General features: G+C 33.7%; 1 protein-coding gene across 1 annotated transcript in view; it reads left to right on the top strand.

Annotated features, from left to right (window-relative positions):
- LOC124356618 (ATP-binding cassette sub-family C member 10) overlaps positions 1 to 18,245 on the top strand; it is a 56,940-nt gene that overhangs the window by 11,505 nt on the left and 27,190 nt on the right. The window contains 8 exon segments of the mRNA XM_046807723.1: positions 1,015 to 1,280; positions 6,421 to 6,593; positions 6,716 to 6,842; positions 9,648 to 9,741; positions 10,168 to 10,279; positions 12,852 to 12,977; positions 13,891 to 14,039; positions 17,590 to 17,709. Of these exon segments, the coding sequence (XP_046663679.1) occupies positions 1,015 to 1,280; positions 6,421 to 6,593; positions 6,716 to 6,842; positions 9,648 to 9,741; positions 10,168 to 10,279; positions 12,852 to 12,977; positions 13,891 to 14,039; positions 17,590 to 17,709 (1,167 nt within the window).

The following is an 18,245-nucleotide window of genomic DNA, read 5'->3' as shown; positions in this document are numbered from 1 at the left end:
TAGCCTTTAAATTAGCCTATCTGTCTTAAACATTGATAACATTTCAATCCAAAATTCAAATACAACCTGTTTATAATTTTAAACCGTAATTTTTGAGAGTACAGTTAATGGTATTTTGTTTGGAAATAGAGTTTATTAGATAAAAAAATAAATTAACATGAAAATAATAAATATCTGTTATAGTTATTAATGTTTTAAGTAAAATCATGAAAGTACTTGTATTTACAGGGTATAATTAATATCTGAATTTCATAATATTCAAACCATACATTTGGTATTTATCATTGTTGAAATTTGATTTTCACCAAGTTTAATTAATTAGTTATAATTTTGTCACCTAAATTTTGTAATTTATCGTTTTAGTTGCTTTTTAAGTTTTTGAATTGTTCTGTAAGTTGTAAAATCTAAATAAAAAAGTTTTAGTCGCTGTGAGAAAATTTCATGCCGTAAGTGATGTTCAGCCATACTGAACATAATATGAACATATGTGTAAATCTCACACATGTATACATTGTTTTTAAAATTTGTGGAAATGCATGAGTTTATCTAAGATAAAACTGTTTTAGAAGTAAAAAAAGAAAAATTAAACTTCTCGTACCATTTGGAAAAACATTTCTTCTTCCTTTTTCTTCTTTCCCATTTTACTTTTTAGGCGGTACATTTATACTTGTCTACTCCCATAGTATCAAGCTAAAATTTTCATTGTTTTAATTAATTTAATGATTAAAATAACTAGATTGTCTTAAAAAAAACATATACTTTTAGTCGAATAATGTACATTAGTTTATATCAACTCAATTGTGATCAAAACATGGTAGTGTTAATAACAACAAAGTCTTGCGGTTTACCCTGCGTTGAAACATTTCTTACACAATTAAATTGTTGAAATATTTTGGCTCTTCACAGTGAGACGGAATCATTTATAATCACGTGGTAGACTTAGTTAGTTATTTGATTGTCAGTTACCTCCCTCGAAAGCTTAAGAACAGAATTTAATAAAAGAGTTGGTGACAGACAGAGTCGTCGCCCTTGCTGCACAGCTACAGTGGGTTCCGCGAGGAGGCGGACCCTGGCTACCTGGGGGTGGCACAGGAGGGGTGGGGTTGCCTTCCCCGCCTCTTCTTCTCCTGGGTGGACCCACTCATGAGGAAGGGTGTCTCAGGCCACCTCAGGAGCTCTGACGACTTGTTCGACCTCCCCATTCATCTGACAGCCTCCCATCTCTCAGGCCAACTAGAGCGGGCTCTAGCACAGACTAAGCTCTTCAGAGCACTACACAGGTCAGTAGTGTCTTCGTATATTCTTTACTCAGCATCAGGGTTTATCCCTTTGGATGCCAAGCAAATTTCAAGATTCGTTTTGAGTAATGCCATGCATGTGAGCTGTGGGTGTTTCCTGAGTGCCAGTGGTAAATGGCCTATAACAGCCAAGTGTGCCAAGCACAAAACAGCTATTTTGTTATGTTAGACTAAAAATTGTATAACTCCAATCCTAATACTGATAAATGGACAATTCTTTTTTGTTTTGTAGGTTATGAAATATACTGTTATGTTATAACAAAGTTTTATGATAATATCCAAAAATATAAATAAGTAAACTAAAAAAAAATAAAAATAAAAAAAAAAATTATGAACCAATATAGAAAATTTCAGAAAGAAATATTGAAAAATAAAAGTTTTATAAGATTTTTAATAAAACTTTACATTTGGACTAAAATGCTAAAATATTGACAATGTAATGTAAGGGAATGTTATTGTAAGGGCTTTTCTAAACAAAACTATATTTATTAAACTAGCATTGAGATGGTTGAAAAACATTGGTTAGGACCCTAATGCATGTTCACAAAAAATAAAATCATGACAAATAGCCTATTTTTTTATATTATTTGCTTTTACTCACCCTCAGTTATTAAAAGGCAGAAAAAGTCCAATCTTCAATCACTCACTATTTTTTAGTGCCTATAGTCTATAGCATAGGCCTATTGAAAAATGTTACTAAGTCTATAAAAAACTATGCAAAGAAATGTCTCTATATACAATATATACATTTTTACATAAACGTTCTATTTACACTCGTGGCGGGGGAGACAGTCAAGGTGGCAACCCCGGGTGCACTTGACACATACTGTCCTGGACCGTTATATATATATCTTGTCCGACAAATTATATATTAATTTGTTAAGTAACTCTTCCCCTTTCGTTTGATGTATCTGTTATGAAGATTCGCGTACTATATGATTTAAAAAAATAATATAATCGCAAAGCCGAAAATATCGGCCCGCGGCACACTTCGGTTAAACGTAATGGGCCGAAAACATCGGCTCTCGGCACACTTCGGTTAAACGTAACGGGCCGAAAATATCGGCTCTCGGCACGCTTTGGTTAAATATAGTGAGCCGATAATATCGGCCCTTGGCACCCAAAGGGTTAAGCTGCGATTGCATTTTGCGAAACGAGCCGAGAAAATGCGACGCTGTCTAGGAAAGATCTCGCAAAATTGTGACGAAAGCGAGAAATAACTAACTGCAAAAAAAGTATATCGTATTTTGAAAATCAGTTTACAGCGTTAAAAACATTTTCAATAAGTATTTTTGTAATCTCGTGAGGAATAGCATGCTATTAATAAGTGCTACAAGACAAATACTTTTGCTAAAATGTCTGAAGAGACTGTAGGATTTTTGCTAAGAAAATTTCCATCTAAGCTTAAACCCTGCTCAGTATTTTTGTTCTTGTTTCTGCACTTCTGGTAGTCTTTAATACATATAGAATAACACAGAGTCTTAGTCCTGTGAAAAAGAAGTAGGGATAACACATTAGTTATAAAGAATAAACAATATTTTTTCCATTATTATGTAGAATTTTATTTACAAAATTGTTGGCAATTGTTGCTTTCTTATCAGATACTGATAAGCAAATCACTAAATTCATTGTTATCGTTTAGATAGCATTGATAATACATGGGACTTCTGTGGCCCATGGGAATCCCTGAGCCACTAATTGCAATGAATCTTACTTTTGCAAGTTACAACTAAATAATAGGAGTTTTGTTATTGAAATGTTTCTTAATTAATTATGTTAACAGATTTTTTCCGTGGATTTTAAAGTCTTAATTTTAAAGTGGATTTTAAAGTCTTTAATTCCCTTGGGGCTGAATATGCCCCTAGGAATCTTTTCCGAATTGTAGATGTAATTGCAGGACAATTTAGCCATATGTGTTTCACTGATTATTCTGCTTCTCAGCGAAGTCTGCATTCATCAGTCTGACTAACACCCACCTTCGTAAGGTGTTTTCCAAGGGTACCATGTCTTGTCAACATCCCTACTATCAGTCTTATATCCTCCTTACTTTGATCTGGGAGAGATGCCCACCCTTTAGCATAAGGAGAGATAAACAGTTTTGATTGTCTTAATCCTGAGGTCCTACTCCAGTTAAAGGATCTAATCCTCTTTTCCCAATCTTTTACAAGAGATTTGCTGTAGGAGAATGCTACTCCACAGCTTAGCTCTGGCCCTACCATAAGGGCCACTCTGTACCTATTTTGGTATCTGCTTTTTCATTTCCATGAATGCCCTTATGGCCCGGCACCCAACCGAGTGTTAGTCTGTTAGTCTTTGCCAGTTCTACCAGAGCATTCTTGCACTTCCAAACTGATTTTGAGTGAAACAAACAGGTTTCAAGTGCCTTTAGTGTAGCCTGGCTGTCAGAGAGTATTAAGTACTCTGCTCCTTTTTATCTTATATGTATGAGTCTTCAGGCACATGATTCTATTACCATGACTTCCACTTGGAAGACCGTGGCTTGTTTTCCCACAGGTACAGCTAGGTTATTCCCTGGTCCGTGTATACCAAATCCTGCCCTACAGTCAAGGCGTGAACCATCTGTATAGAACTTCTGGCCTCCTTTACGTAGATCTCCTTTTTACTCCATTTTCCCCTATATTTAATAGAGACTATGTATGGTTTTTCAAAGTAGTATTCCTTCACCATTCGTTCAGAATTGTTGTTTAATATTTTAGCCTCAGGAAATTCCTGGGTTATTTTCATATAATATTCTGAAGAGGTAGACTTAATCACTTTTGTACCCAGAAGCTTCATATCGCTTAATGCGGCTGTCTTCATCACCTCCTGCCCCAGAGGAGTATATCCCAGGACAGCTTCAAGTGTCAGGATTCAACAGGAGCTGATTGCTCCTGTGATGCTTACGCAAGCTAGCATTTGAAGACTCTTGGCAGCTGTTCTTTTTTTCTATTTTCGGCCACCACACTAGAGCAGCATATGTGGCCATTGGTTTTATAATGGCTTCATAGATCCAATGAATCATTTTGGGTTTCAATTCCCATTTCAATCCATAGAGTCTTTTACACTGGGGTCAGCGCAGTTTTGAAAATATCCTGGGATTTAGACCCTAATTTCCTTGCACTCCTCAGGTGTAATATCCTGGCTAGAGTCATTAAAAAAGATCAGTTTTACTAATGTTGAAATGCCGAGCAGTCTCATACTGCAGTCCCCTTCTTCAGCATCAAAGGGTAGCTGTTGACATTCATAAGGTGTGTTGGGAAATCCTTTCCAGCACCACAGGGACACACTTAGGAGGGAGGTGGGGCCATTGGGACCTCTCCCCAAGAGCATTTTATCTCAAAATAATCAGTCGTCTAATAGTGTATTTTCGACTAAATGTAACATTTATTTTGGAACAAAGAAGTCAATTATAATCAAATATAAATTCAAACTTTGTAACTATTTTAATTTACGGAATACAGCGCTGTTTACGAAACAATTCAATTTTGTTTAAAAATGCTCAAATATTTTAATTTTGTCATCACACATGAACTACGAAAGAGAGGTTAGTTCTACTGTTTCCTGTGGCTCCTATCGGTACCCTGTAACCAAGTACAAAATGTATTTTAGAATCATATGTTACAGAGCATTTCTAAAATAGTACATGTTCCAATTACTGTTACTGCTAAAAGAGTGTAAGTAATTTGTACCAGAAACGGAGGTAAAAGTGTAAAGTATCTGTATCGTAAAAGTGCTTGTAACAGTAACATGTACAGGTTACTTCTGGTTTGTGGTAACTTGTACTCTTGGAACAGACGAGTACCTGTTACAAAGTATCTGTTACAGTAGTCCAGACGTGAACAGTTGTCACAAGAGTGAGTTGCTGAGCCCTAAACAGTTTTGTACTGTGCTAGTTTGTTGTAACTACGAGCCGACATCGCCATGGGCAGTCTAGCGCTTTGGATGTTAAAATGATTAGTTGTCGGTTATTGTAAATTTTAAAAAACCTGCTCAATTTAGTCTGTGCTAAAAATTAAATATTTTAAATAGTGGTTTATTAAAATTGAACACGCAAAATAATGACTAAGAGCTCCATAACGTGACCAATGAAGAATTTTGGGAACCACCCTGTAAAGAATAAAGTTACAATGGTAATTTAATGACAACTTTAATTTAATACTATTCTAAAATTAAATTATCATTACTCTTGTATCTATTTTGTATAATCATTTGGTCTTAATCGCATCTCAAGTTTCTGAGTTATGAAATTTTAATGTTGTATTTTGTTGAAAAGCACCAAAAACCAGTAATTTTTCATTGTTATTGATATAAAAATTGAAAGTTACTGGTATTAAACAGTTTATACATTGAAACGCAGAAATAAACAAGCCCAATTGTAATATCATTTCCATTATTGTAGCTCTTTTAGTTAGGTTGTGGTCTACTTTTAAACTTGGATATCAATACTTTTTGATCCGGGAGTAGACATCAAGATTTGGGTTTAGTCATTTAAATGTAACAATTTTGTTCAATATTTTGTTAATTTTGTAATTATATTTTGTTTGAGTTAAACTCACTTCATACAAACTGTATTTGTTGCAGTAGATTTTTATTATTCCTTTATAAGCTTCATAGTGGTTGGTGTTAAAGCAGCTTTACTGTAAACTACACACTCTGACCTAATCTTTACCCTTCTCTTTTATTAGTTCAGAAGTACTATAAATTATCGATTTTAGGACCTAACATTTAAAAAGTTTCCCATGGGAGGTGGGGAGGAGCCGGACCCCTCTACTTCTGAAACAGAGCAGCTGAATAAAACAAACAGAATGGTGTAGCAATGAAAAAAATGTAAGAATGACTCCTCTATACAGTCAGACAAATATCTGCTTGGAATTATTCCAATTGCTGCTGGTAGATTGCATAAGAATACTGTCTACACAAAAGCATTCAGTAAAACATTTATATGAAATCATTACAGTGCAACGAGTCTACCAATCGAAACAGTCTTGTGAAACCGCAGGAAGGAGTAAAAGGTAATTTAGGAATCCAGAAAAAAGGTAATCATTTATACAGCTAAAGAACGATACCATTCAAGGAAGTTTTATTGCATTGTCTTAACACTTACCATTTTCTTTGTGTTCAGATGTTTCTGGAAGGAGTTTTATGGAATTGGAGTTCTCAAATTTATTGCTGATGTAACTGGATTCTTCGGCCCTCTTCTTCTGAACAGGATGGTCACTTTCATTGAGACAAAAAATGAGCAAATACAAGATGGTTACTTGTATGCAGCTGGCTTGTGTGCTGTTACTCTAATCGGTTAGTGCAACTTAAATAGTCAAAGGATTTGTTTGATTTAATCTTTAATTGTAATTAATTGTTTTGTTCTGCTAACAATATTACTGTCCATAGATTATTATATTATGTATTTGTGTACACAGGTGCTTTCTGCAACAGTCACTTCAGTTTCCTGATGGCTAAGGTTGGTCTCAAGATCCGAGCTGCTCTTGTCTGCATCATCTACAAGAAGACCCTCACTCTCAGTACCATCACGCTGTCAGCCTTCAGGTCAGACCCTTCATCATATCTTTTCTTGAGTAGAGAACAGCAATGTAGGATGGAGATCAAATTTGCAGAATCACTAGTAAACAACAGAGGTTTTTACATTTATACTTTTCAAACAATATTTAAAAAAAATTAAAATATCAATTTTCTGAAACCTAGAAATAAAAATAAATGTTACATTACTATACCAACTGCTTTGGTATACAAATTATATTAATTAATTACATTAATACTAAAATTAACTAGGAAGAGAGTGGATTAAAAATATTTAAAAATAATTTGATGTGTTTTAATATCTTTGAATTGTATTTGATAGGGAAAAATAATTGATTGTAATTCTGGAAGAAGGCAACAAGAGTGCTCTCTGCAGTGTGACCAACTGATATTGTTGCTTGAAGAGTGATTGGAGATGAAAGAAGGGAATGGTTTCTAGAAAACAATGAAGTTCTAAACCCTGAAAAGTTTGGCTTCAGAAAAAATAAATCCACCATCAACGCTATATACATAAATAATCTCTTAAACAATGTTGTCTCTTACTTGGAAATGTGAGAACATGTGCACAGCATATTTTTTGACCTGTCCAAAGCCTTTGACTGTATGCACCATGAAACACTACTGCAACAGTTAAAAAAATGCGGTGTACGGGGTCTGCCGAAGGCATGGGTTTCTTCTTATCTCTATTGGATTGAGACCAATACTGTACATTCAGATTTTGAATATCACTTCGAACAAAGTTAGAACCCATGATGTTCCTCAGGGATCTATTCTCGGACCCATTTTGTTTGTAGTTTAAGTCTGGAAACTGATGTCGGTGATACACCATGGAGAAGTGATTCAGTTTGAAGATGACACAACTCTGCATCAAAGAAAATACACTACAAGACTTGGTAATCACATCTTTCATAATGAAATTATGTACTCAGTATTTTAGCAACGTCAATTTGAAAACAAATCAGACAAAATCAAAGGTTATCAGTTTCTGCCTTAGTCTTCAGGAGTGTGCGGAGCTACCTGGTGTATTTGAGGACGATATCCTTTTAGAGGAAACTGGCTCCACTGAGTTCTTGGGAATGTACGTTTATCTAGATGAACGTTTATCATCGTAGATTTGACAACAATGTGCCATTTGGCATATTGGTCTTGTGGAGCCTACCAAAGTTCTGCTCTTTCGAAGTCTTAATGACTGTGTAGTTAGGCATCACCTATCCACATTTTGCGTATAGAGTAGGACTGTGGAGTAACAGATGCCAAACACAAAATGGAACGAGATTACAGGCTGCAAAAAAAAGGCAGTTAGAATCATTGCAAGGTTAAATCATAGAGTCATGTGGAGATTCTTTTAGGGGGTATGGATTGGTGACCTTGGCTTATCTGAGTGTGAGGTGATCCTACACTGCCATACAAACTGTGATTTGGTTTGGGGTAGGGACCTTCATCAGTATGAGACTAGAGATAGGGACTATTTTCGAGTCAAAAACCGTAGATTGACGGTATCTTAGCAACAAGTCAGCGTGGTCTAGTAAATGAGGTACCTGAAATTATAAAAATGACAACAATCTATATCAATTTAAAACTTGCCTCAAACGCCTTTTGGTGTCTATAGTGTTTTATTCTGTTTAGGAGTTCAGGGTGATATTTAAATGTAAAATCGGTTCCAAAGACTGTGAGTACGAGTGACTGTAGGAAGTCTGAATGTCTTGAATATTGCGGTACTGTACACTGAAATGTTGACATTTGTGATACAATATAATATATTGTTAAAGTGCAACAAAGAGATTATTATTTTTACTATTATTACTATTAAAAAGTGATTCCGGTTAATTTACATGTAAATTAACTGGACTTATGTTTTTGTGAGTGCTCTGTGTTGATATTTGATGATTAGTTAGAAATCTTTTGAGCAATAGCAATGACAAGACTAAAATAAGTGTACTATTTGGATGGGTTGGGTTACTTTCTAGAGAAAATGAGTTACAAGAATTTCATCTGTAATGAAGCCTGAGATGGCAGTAGACAAAAGATCATGGGATAACCAGGTTAAGTGAGATTTGAGGTGGTGTTCTTATGGAAGCTCAGAGCTTGGTGTTTCTTGGAAAAGTTGAGAAGAAGAAAGCTTTAGTATCTATCAGATAGCTCCTTGCCAGACTTGCCAGAGAAAAAAGTATAGTCATACCTAGCTTGAAGTAACAAACCATATTAGAAATAGCTCAAAATATAGTAAGCATCCTCTGAAAATAATATATTTCAATTCAATAATATCTTTATTCACACATTCATCAAGAATGGTTACAGAGTCAACACATGCAGTAAAAATTGATGTCATCAAGAAGTAGGTAAACTAGTTTAAAAACTATTATAAATGCAAAGAGAAAATATCTTTAAAATTTGATATTAACTAACATTTCTGTAAAATAAAATATATATATGAGGAGAAAATATATGAATGCATATACATACACATACATGTCTTAAATAATAGCATTAACAGAATTAAAAAAACTCATTCAAACTATAAATTGTAGAGTTTATCAACAGGCTGTGCAGTCTTTTCTTCAGAGTTTTAGAGTCACATGTTTTGAAGTTTTCTGGAAGCATGTTATAGAGTGTGGTTTGTTGAGTGACATAAAGTTCTGTTTGTAATGATTTTGTTCTAACTGGACATATCCTTAAGTTCTACAGAATAAACTAAGCCACATACTTTTTTGTGGGTTCCAAGTATTCAAACAATTACTTTGAAAGTTGACAATGTGTTTTAAAAGTGTATTAATTATAATTAACATTTATCTGAAGACTAATGTTTGCTTGCAGCACTGGTGAAATTGTCAACTTCATGAGCACAGACACAGATAGAATCGTCAATTCCTGTGCCAGTTTTCACACTCTGTGGAGTATTCCATTTCAGGTAATTTGTTTCTTGAAAGCTTATTCTAAAAATGTACGATTAATTTAAAATCATTTAATCACAACATTATTTAATACAGTGCAGTAGATTTTCATATTTATGTTCTACACATATTGCAAAATAAGAATTGGCCGATAAACATGAATTTTGATTCAAATATTGAACAATATTTGTGTTGATGGAAAATATATTTCTTATATGCATGATTTTTAAATAAATATTTACTTCTTATAAAATAATATTAATAATTGAACAAAAGAACACACCTATTGTGGCATTATTATTATTATTATTTATATCTTGATTCTGTTCTTTGTTGTGAAATTAACCTATATTAATTCATAAGTTTTCCTAATGATAATTTTAATTACTACTACATAAAAATTACCATAAAACCCCCATTCAGTCTTGGTGTGTTTCTACCAGATAGCTGTCACTCTGTACCTATTATATCAGCAAGTGGGGATGGCTTTCTTGGCTGGAGTTGTGTTCTCCGTGATTCTGATCCCGATCAACAAGTGCATCGCCTCACAGATTGGTGAGTGTAATAACAATAGACAGTAGACAAGTTCTTTATTCCTGTACCTACAGTTAAATAATTGGTGTTAGATAAGAGAAGTTATTACAATACAATGCATACATTTTTAAATAGATAGTAAAATAGAAAAACAATAAGGAGGTTGGTACAGTGTAGTCATGGTAGGTGTCTCGTTAATAAATTGTTCAAAAGTCCTTTGGAGAAGCATTTTTGAAGTTTCTTTTAAAGTATTCATTTTCATCAGTGATTTTGAAGTTATTAGAAAGTCAAAGAGCATTGATCAGAAATAAAGAGGCTATCCAGAAAGAGTGCTGAGACTCTCATGGCCGGGAAGATTTTTTTTTTATATGTTGGCTACAGTGACATGTAGACTGATTCTTCACCTCCGCAACAAGACCAGTTCGAGGTTAGTACATGAAGGAGAACTGTCAAAGCGACAATATGTTTCGTGAAAAAATGTCAATCCATAGATATATATATCTGCTCAATCGTTTAGAATGATGCAGTTTTTGCCTTATTATGAACCTCAACCAGAGTTTTCCCTTCGAAAAGAGATAACGGATGATGCTGTGTATTTCGCACTTGACGGGAGATTGAATACATATTTTACACGAATCGTATTGTCGCATCGACAGTTCTCAATGTACTGATTTTGAACCGGTATCTTTGAGGAGAGGAGGAATCAGGCTACACGGCAGTGTAACCAACATATCAAGATAAAAAATCGTTCCGGCTGCGAAAACCTCAGTACACTTACTTTCTGGGTATACCTTGTATCTTGACTTTTTTCATACAGTGTAAGACAATGAATTAGGAGGGTATTGGTGTTGGTTCATACTACACCTGGTGTGTTTCCTAGCCCTGACATGCATGGTTTGTAAGGCTAAGTAACGGGTTACCTCGAACACAAACAACGATACCGCTGTCAGGGTTTTAGATGTAAATGCATGTCATTGAATCTAGACCTGCTATTGTTCTTATTGATTTTTTATGTAAGGCTCTTACTCATTGACAATTTCTGTTGAAAGGGTTTCTCCCAAGCACTAACCATATCTCAAGTATTACTAAAAAAGTTGAGAAAAAGCTATTTTGGCTTTCTTTGGATTACTTGTGTTATTTATCCATTATAATGGAAGACATACAGGCTACTGTTAACCCTTAAAGTATTGTATACAGATATGTCCATGTTATCAGAATCAATTTAGTCATGGTATACATAAAATATATCCTTACTATTTATTTTAGTTGATTGTCTAATTACGATTAAAAAAGTACCACGGATATTTACACTGCATCAAGATCTTGATTCATGAGATTTATTGTAAAATTAATATAATCAGTGAAATATTTATATATATTAATATTTACTTTTTTAATTTTAATTTTTTTAAAATGATTGTACCCATAGTAACAAATTTAGGTACGTCCTACCATTTTTTAGATATAAAAAAAATTAAGACATTAATTATTAATTAATTTATTGTTTTTTAGTGAATATAATTCTCTAAATTTTGGTGTATTTTTTGTACATTTTAAAAATAATCATAACAAATTTAGCCTTTCATGTACTATTTGTGGTTTTTACAATATATTTTATTTTTCTTTGAGGGAACCTGGAAACTATTATATATTTATTTAAACTAGATGAAATAAAGAATAAATTGTCTATCTCAGATTCTAATATTTCATATATTATCAATCTTTATTATGTGCAGTCCCACCACATTAAAAAAAATGTAAGTAAAAAACTTGGTACTTTTTAAATGGTTTATGTATAATGTTTTTTACCATAATTATCTTCACTTTCTCCGGAAAAAATAATGTATTGCACATATTCAGTAGGTTTATAGTAAAAATATTTATTTTACAAAAAATTTAAAGTACGGGTACAAAACACTCAAAAATGGCTGCCAGCTGAGGAAAAAATTAAAGCCAGTTCCAGGGTTGAGACTTGTGTGACTTCAACAAAAGTTCTTTATTTTCTATTATTTAATGTGTTTACGATAATATGGATTCATTCACAAAACATGTTGATTTCGTAATTTGAAATAAAAAAAATTATTGGTTCATTGATGCGAAAACATTTCATTATTTATTTGTGAAAGTTGAATTGAATAAATTAAATTTATGAACACAATTTATAAGCCAATAATGATACCCACATTCCAATGGCATAATGTTGCGGGTACAATGGTTATTGCAAGATAACCGGATCATGGCTGCTACTTGGATGGGTGACCGCTGAGCGATCCTGTCCTTGCAAGCAGTCCGCCTGCCCGGCCATTGGTGGTGGTTCGGAAGGCACCTTTAAGCCGTTGGTCCCCAGTTTAATTGTTAGAGAGGGCTTCTTAGCCCTAACTTCACCTGGTAAAATAAGACTACTTTACTTTACATTAGGAATACAATATTTCAAAGTGAAACATGGTCACATGTATATTTGGGCATACCACATCTACTACTGAGTCTCAAACTTATTGTTTTGTAAATGCAACAGCCATTAATTATAAAGAAGAGGATTAATGTTTTGTTCTTACATCTTACTCTAGTTAGTGTATTTACTGTTTGATCACAGGAAAACTGAGCACCAAGCTAATGGCAGAGAAAGACAACCGAGTGAAGATCACCATGGGAGTGCTTCAGGGCATAAAGACTGTCAAGTTGCATGTTTGGGAAGATCACTTCATTAAGAAAATATCAGGCAAGTTGAAATATTCTAGCGATTATAGTCAATATTTCACCGTTTTATAAAGGTATTTCAACACACCCGGCAAGAGACTCTTTGAAAACTGTAAGGATTACAGATGAATTGTATTTCTGTGAGTCACAGAATATACTAAAACACTTAAGTTATGAGTTTATGGGTTTTTTCAAAACTTTTGCCAAAATTATATGAAATAGTAAGTTTTTAGGGTTATTGTTCTTCAAGGTGTAAAATATTACTTCCGATACAATTAGAAGAATGGTAGATTTCATGTGCAAATATCAAAATAAATTATCAGACTGGAAATGCTAATACCTTTAAAAGTTCATTCATACAACATTGTTGCTATAGCAGCTGTAGAGGCTGGTATGTAATTTTTTAAAATTATAAATTGTTGGTTGGTAATGATAGACTTATTGAAAAATTCTATTTGAATAATATTAAATAGTTTTTTCATAATATTTAATAAAAAATTACTCCAAATAAAAATATTATTATTTTTTATGACAAATGTCAGTTTTGTTTCTTTTTTTATATTTCCAATAAAACACGTCATACATAGATCAAAGGCAATTTAAAAATGTTTAGCTTTACCCTGTCACAAACTGTGGAAATTCTTTAACAATAACGTAACAATAAATAGCTATGTCTACATGAATCATGTTTGATCCTACCTTAACAAGGTGAAATCCTATGAGTTGTAACCTAATATTGTTCTCACTTATCTAGAACTAGAATTATTGATCGGACAACTCATAATTATTTGAGTACTTGTACATTTTTCTATTTTAGAAAAAGTAAGATCAAGATAAGTTAGAAATGTTGGTCCTCTCATTTAATTGTTTATAACATGTAGATGTATACAACTGTGAATTGTTTTGTAACTGTGTCAATTTCACTTTCACACCAGACATTAGGTCCCGAGAGTTGAGGTACCTAAAGGGACGGAAGTATCTGGACGCCCTCTGTGTGTACTTCTGGGCAACCACTCCGGTGATCATATCCATCCTGACATTCTCCACCTACACTCTCATGGGCAATAGGCTCACTGCCGCTACGGTAAGTACATTATACGAGGGGTATCCAAAAAGTAAGTTTCCATTAATTATGAAAAAGTTAAAAAGACTCAAAAAATAACTGAAACACATTTATTCAACTTTTTACATCATACCTTATTTTTTCTACATAGTTACCATCCCTTTCTAAGCACTCTTGGTATCTAGGAAGTAGTTTTTTTATTCCAGCATCACAAAATTCACCCGCCAAATTTTTAAGCCAAGTATCCACCTCATTTTGAAGGTCATCGCTGTTGGCAAATCGCCGACCGCCAAGGTGTCTTTTCAGCTCCGGAAACAGATGAAAATCGCTAGGCGCAAGATCTGGTGAGTATGGAGAATGACCAAAAACATCCCACTCAAATTTCCTCAAAAGTTCCATTGTTGCACGAGCAGCGTGTGGTCGGGCGTTATCTTGAATAAGCAAAACGGTGCACGACAAAAGTCCGCGCCGTTTATTCTGTATTGCCCGCCGAAGTCTGGTGAGAACTTCACAATACCTTTCTGCATTTATGGTTTCGCCACGAGGAAGATAGTCAATCAATAACACTCCACGGCAGTCCCAAAAAACTGTAGCCATTACCTTTCCTGCCGACTCAAAAACTTTGGCTTTTTGAGGAGCTGCCTCTCCTTTTTTTGCCACACCATACTCTGGCGTTTGGTCTCTGGAGTTGAGTGGTGAATCCATGTTTCATCACCAGTGACTATTCTACTGAAAAGGTTTTCATCTTCATCGTCAAACAATCGCAAGAAAGACTGGGCAGCAGCCATTCGTTGTTGTTTATGGGCATTGCTCAATAAGCGAGGCACCCATCTTGCACACACTTTTGCAAGCTGAAGATCTTCTGTCATGATATTGTGCACAGATGACCGGCTAACTTCAACACTTGACGGCAGTTTATCCATAATTTCATCGAGAGTCACTCGCTTATCATTGTCAATAACTGCTCGTACAGCATTAATGACGTCAGGTTGCCGAGAATTGGTCGGTCGGCCACTACGCTCATCGTCATGAACATTTTTCTCTTCCTTCCAAAAACATTGCACGCCAACGACGGACCATCTGAACGGACATAACATGTTCACCATGTTCAGGTTAAGTGTAAGAAAGGGCCATGAGGCCCTAACTTTGCCTGTTGAAATAAAGGAATTTTCATTTCATTTCACCATACACTTGACACAACTGACGATGAATTTCAACGGCAGTTTCGTTTTTGGCGGTCAAGAAACGAATAACACTACGGACTTCGCAACTGGCGGCAGAACGCAGTGGAGTCTCCACGATGTTTGGGCAGCAACTGACTGAGAAGCGTGACAATGGGCCAGTGACCGGCGCACCTGTTGCCAACCGAACCGCGCTACATATCCCCGCCCACAGCTGCACGCTGTGTTACGTACGCGTCTTTTTACAGAACAGGGAAACTTACTTTTTGGATACCCCTCGTACATTTATACAGTTCATGAATAAATATTTTGGGATGAATTAAAGATGCTTTACGCAACCATTATACTGGATAACCAATCCAATAATGTTTGTGCTTAAATCTTGCTAGCCTTTAATTTGATCAAGTAATTTAAATTTACCATCACTTTATTGTCTTACTTTAAGTATGATGATTATGATTAAGTACGACTGTTGAATAAAAAAAGTAGTTTAGGAGATTCATTGAAGTGATCAAAATTTGAGACTATTCCGGCTATCCTAAAGTTGGTTCGTGACTGTTTTGCAGTGAAGGTTGTTAAATATATCATTTTATACATTTAAGTGATTCCCAAATTGAAGTAATTCTCAGTTTTTGGGTACAAATTGAACATTTTATTTCAATAAATAACTTTTTATATTGAAATACAACTTTGGTTTTTTAATCATTACTCCACTGTTGAAATGTCATATTTTTGGTCTAAAAATTGTTTATATCCTCATTCGTTTCTATTTTGTAATTTAAACTTTGATTGAGGATGTCATAGTATGGTTACTCTCCATGGAGCCTTTTCTTATTCCACCAAAAAATTACTAATGAGACACTCCCTCTCTTCATAAGATCAAACAAATAATAATATCTTTATTGTCATGGCATACAATTATTTTACTATAATTATAGTTTTGTAGCCAAGAGCCAATTTACGCTGTACAAGGACTCAAATTGATTTTTCTTGAAAACGATAGAGGAGTCTTTCCTTGGAAATAGTTTGATCAACAGCTGCGATAATTTTGGTAGAGGTCGAAATGAGAGGATATTGAAAGGGTTAAAATATAAAATGATATTTTTTCAGGTTATGTGTTTCCTAGCTTCATTATCAGACGCATAAATATTGAATATATCATCGTCAGACAATTAGATTAAGAGACTGAGTCACCAATTCAAGGGTTTGTATATAATTGCCTGACACTGGTTAAACACTTATTTATGTGTCTGACGATTCATTTAAGCGTGTCAAACTATTAAAAGTATGATCTGACAAAAAATTATCGTTTCATATTTTTTATGATTTCAACCTCCACCAAAACCAGTGCAGCTGATGATAAATTTCTTTTTCATGGAAAAATTCTTTCTCGATTCCAAGAAAAAACCAGACTGTGTCCTTATAAAATGTAAATTAGCTCTCGGATTAATAACGTCAAAATACTAAAAAATGTCAACATACCATGTCAAAATATAACCATGTAATAAATTATTAAAACCTAATAGACCGAAATCTAAAAAAATAATGAATTGAGTTTAAATACTTTAAGAAAAATTAAATAATGTTTAAAATATTATAATGGATCCCAGCAACTGATATAAATTGATTGATGCCAAAACAGATACAGTACCAATAATATATTGTGGGACGACAAATTTAGTTTCTTCTACCACATATCAAACACGAAAAAGTTAATATTGTAATAAATAAATAAAGACTATAAATTAAGAAGAATATAACTATACATAAGAAATTAACTATACATAATATAGAATTAACCAAATATAACAACAACCAATAATGAACAAACAATAAAAATACAGATACAGGAAACAATCAAACAATTTACTACATGTCTATTAAAATAGATTAAAAAAATAAGATTACCAGAATCAGTTACATAATATTAAAATATACTGTAGAATAAACATTGTGTTCAATGTTTATTCTACAATTCAATGTTTCTTGAATTTATCATGAAAATAAATTCAAGAAACTGTTATTTGAATAGCTTTTGGAAAACCCCTTTCTTTATTTTCAGAGTGAGTTTTTTTGAAATAGTATGATGTTTTATTTGAATAGTGATATTTAAATTTGAGTAAATTCTATGTGTAAAAAATCATTAATTTTTTGTATTAAATTGGGTATAAATGATATAAAATGGTATTTGAATAAGGTGATAGACTTTTTGATTATATTTATTTTGTAACCTAATAAATATTCTTCAGCTATTGTTTAAACATAGCATATTATGTTAGTTAGTTAGAACTAAATGAAAGAAATAATGACAAGTATATCACACTGAAATCGTAAAACATTTTCTGGTGCAAATATATGTATTATTGATTTATTACACTAAAATGTTTCAGGTTTTTACCAGCATAGCTCTTCTCAACATGCTCATTTCCCCTCTGAACGCGTTCCCCTGGGTGCTAAATGGACTTACAGAAGCCTGGGTCTCAATGAAACGTGTACAGAGACTGCTTGAGGTATTTATTGTTCTTAAAATTTTTACCAGTATAGCACTTCTCAATATGCTCATTTCCCCTTCATTTTCAATTTAAATTTGTATCTATACGGTTTTTTACAGACATAACCACAAAAACTAAACAAATATACAGTGGGTTAATTTAGTTTTAAAGTTTTAAATTTCCTCTATTATAAATTTATGAAATTTCATGAGGTTAGTGAATTTGTTACGAATAATTTATGTTCTTCGTATATAATTATATATTTGGCCTTAATGATGTCCGGTCTACTCTGGACAGGTTTTACAATATACCTACACAAGAAACATCCTGCATCCTCTGGGTGTTACGTTTTCCATTCTTATGTGAGCAATATCAATTGGCCTGGTTTGTGCGTGATTGTGAAGAACGTACTCAAGGTAGTGATAGCTTTGTGATTTTTTTATTATCTTAATGTTATTACAACTTCTCTGTTAACTTCATTGTTTGTTGTTGTAACCTGTTTCTTGTCCAGTGTTATGTTTAAGGTTTTCTACCTGAAGTCGGAGGCAGATTTA

Source organism: Homalodisca vitripennis, chromosome 3 (genome assembly GCF_021130785.1).
Source record: "Homalodisca vitripennis isolate AUS2020 chromosome 3, UT_GWSS_2.1, whole genome shotgun sequence".
Taxonomy (NCBI): domain Eukaryota; kingdom Metazoa; phylum Arthropoda; class Insecta; order Hemiptera; family Cicadellidae; genus Homalodisca; species Homalodisca vitripennis.
This window is presented reverse-complemented; position numbering and strand designations above follow the sequence as displayed.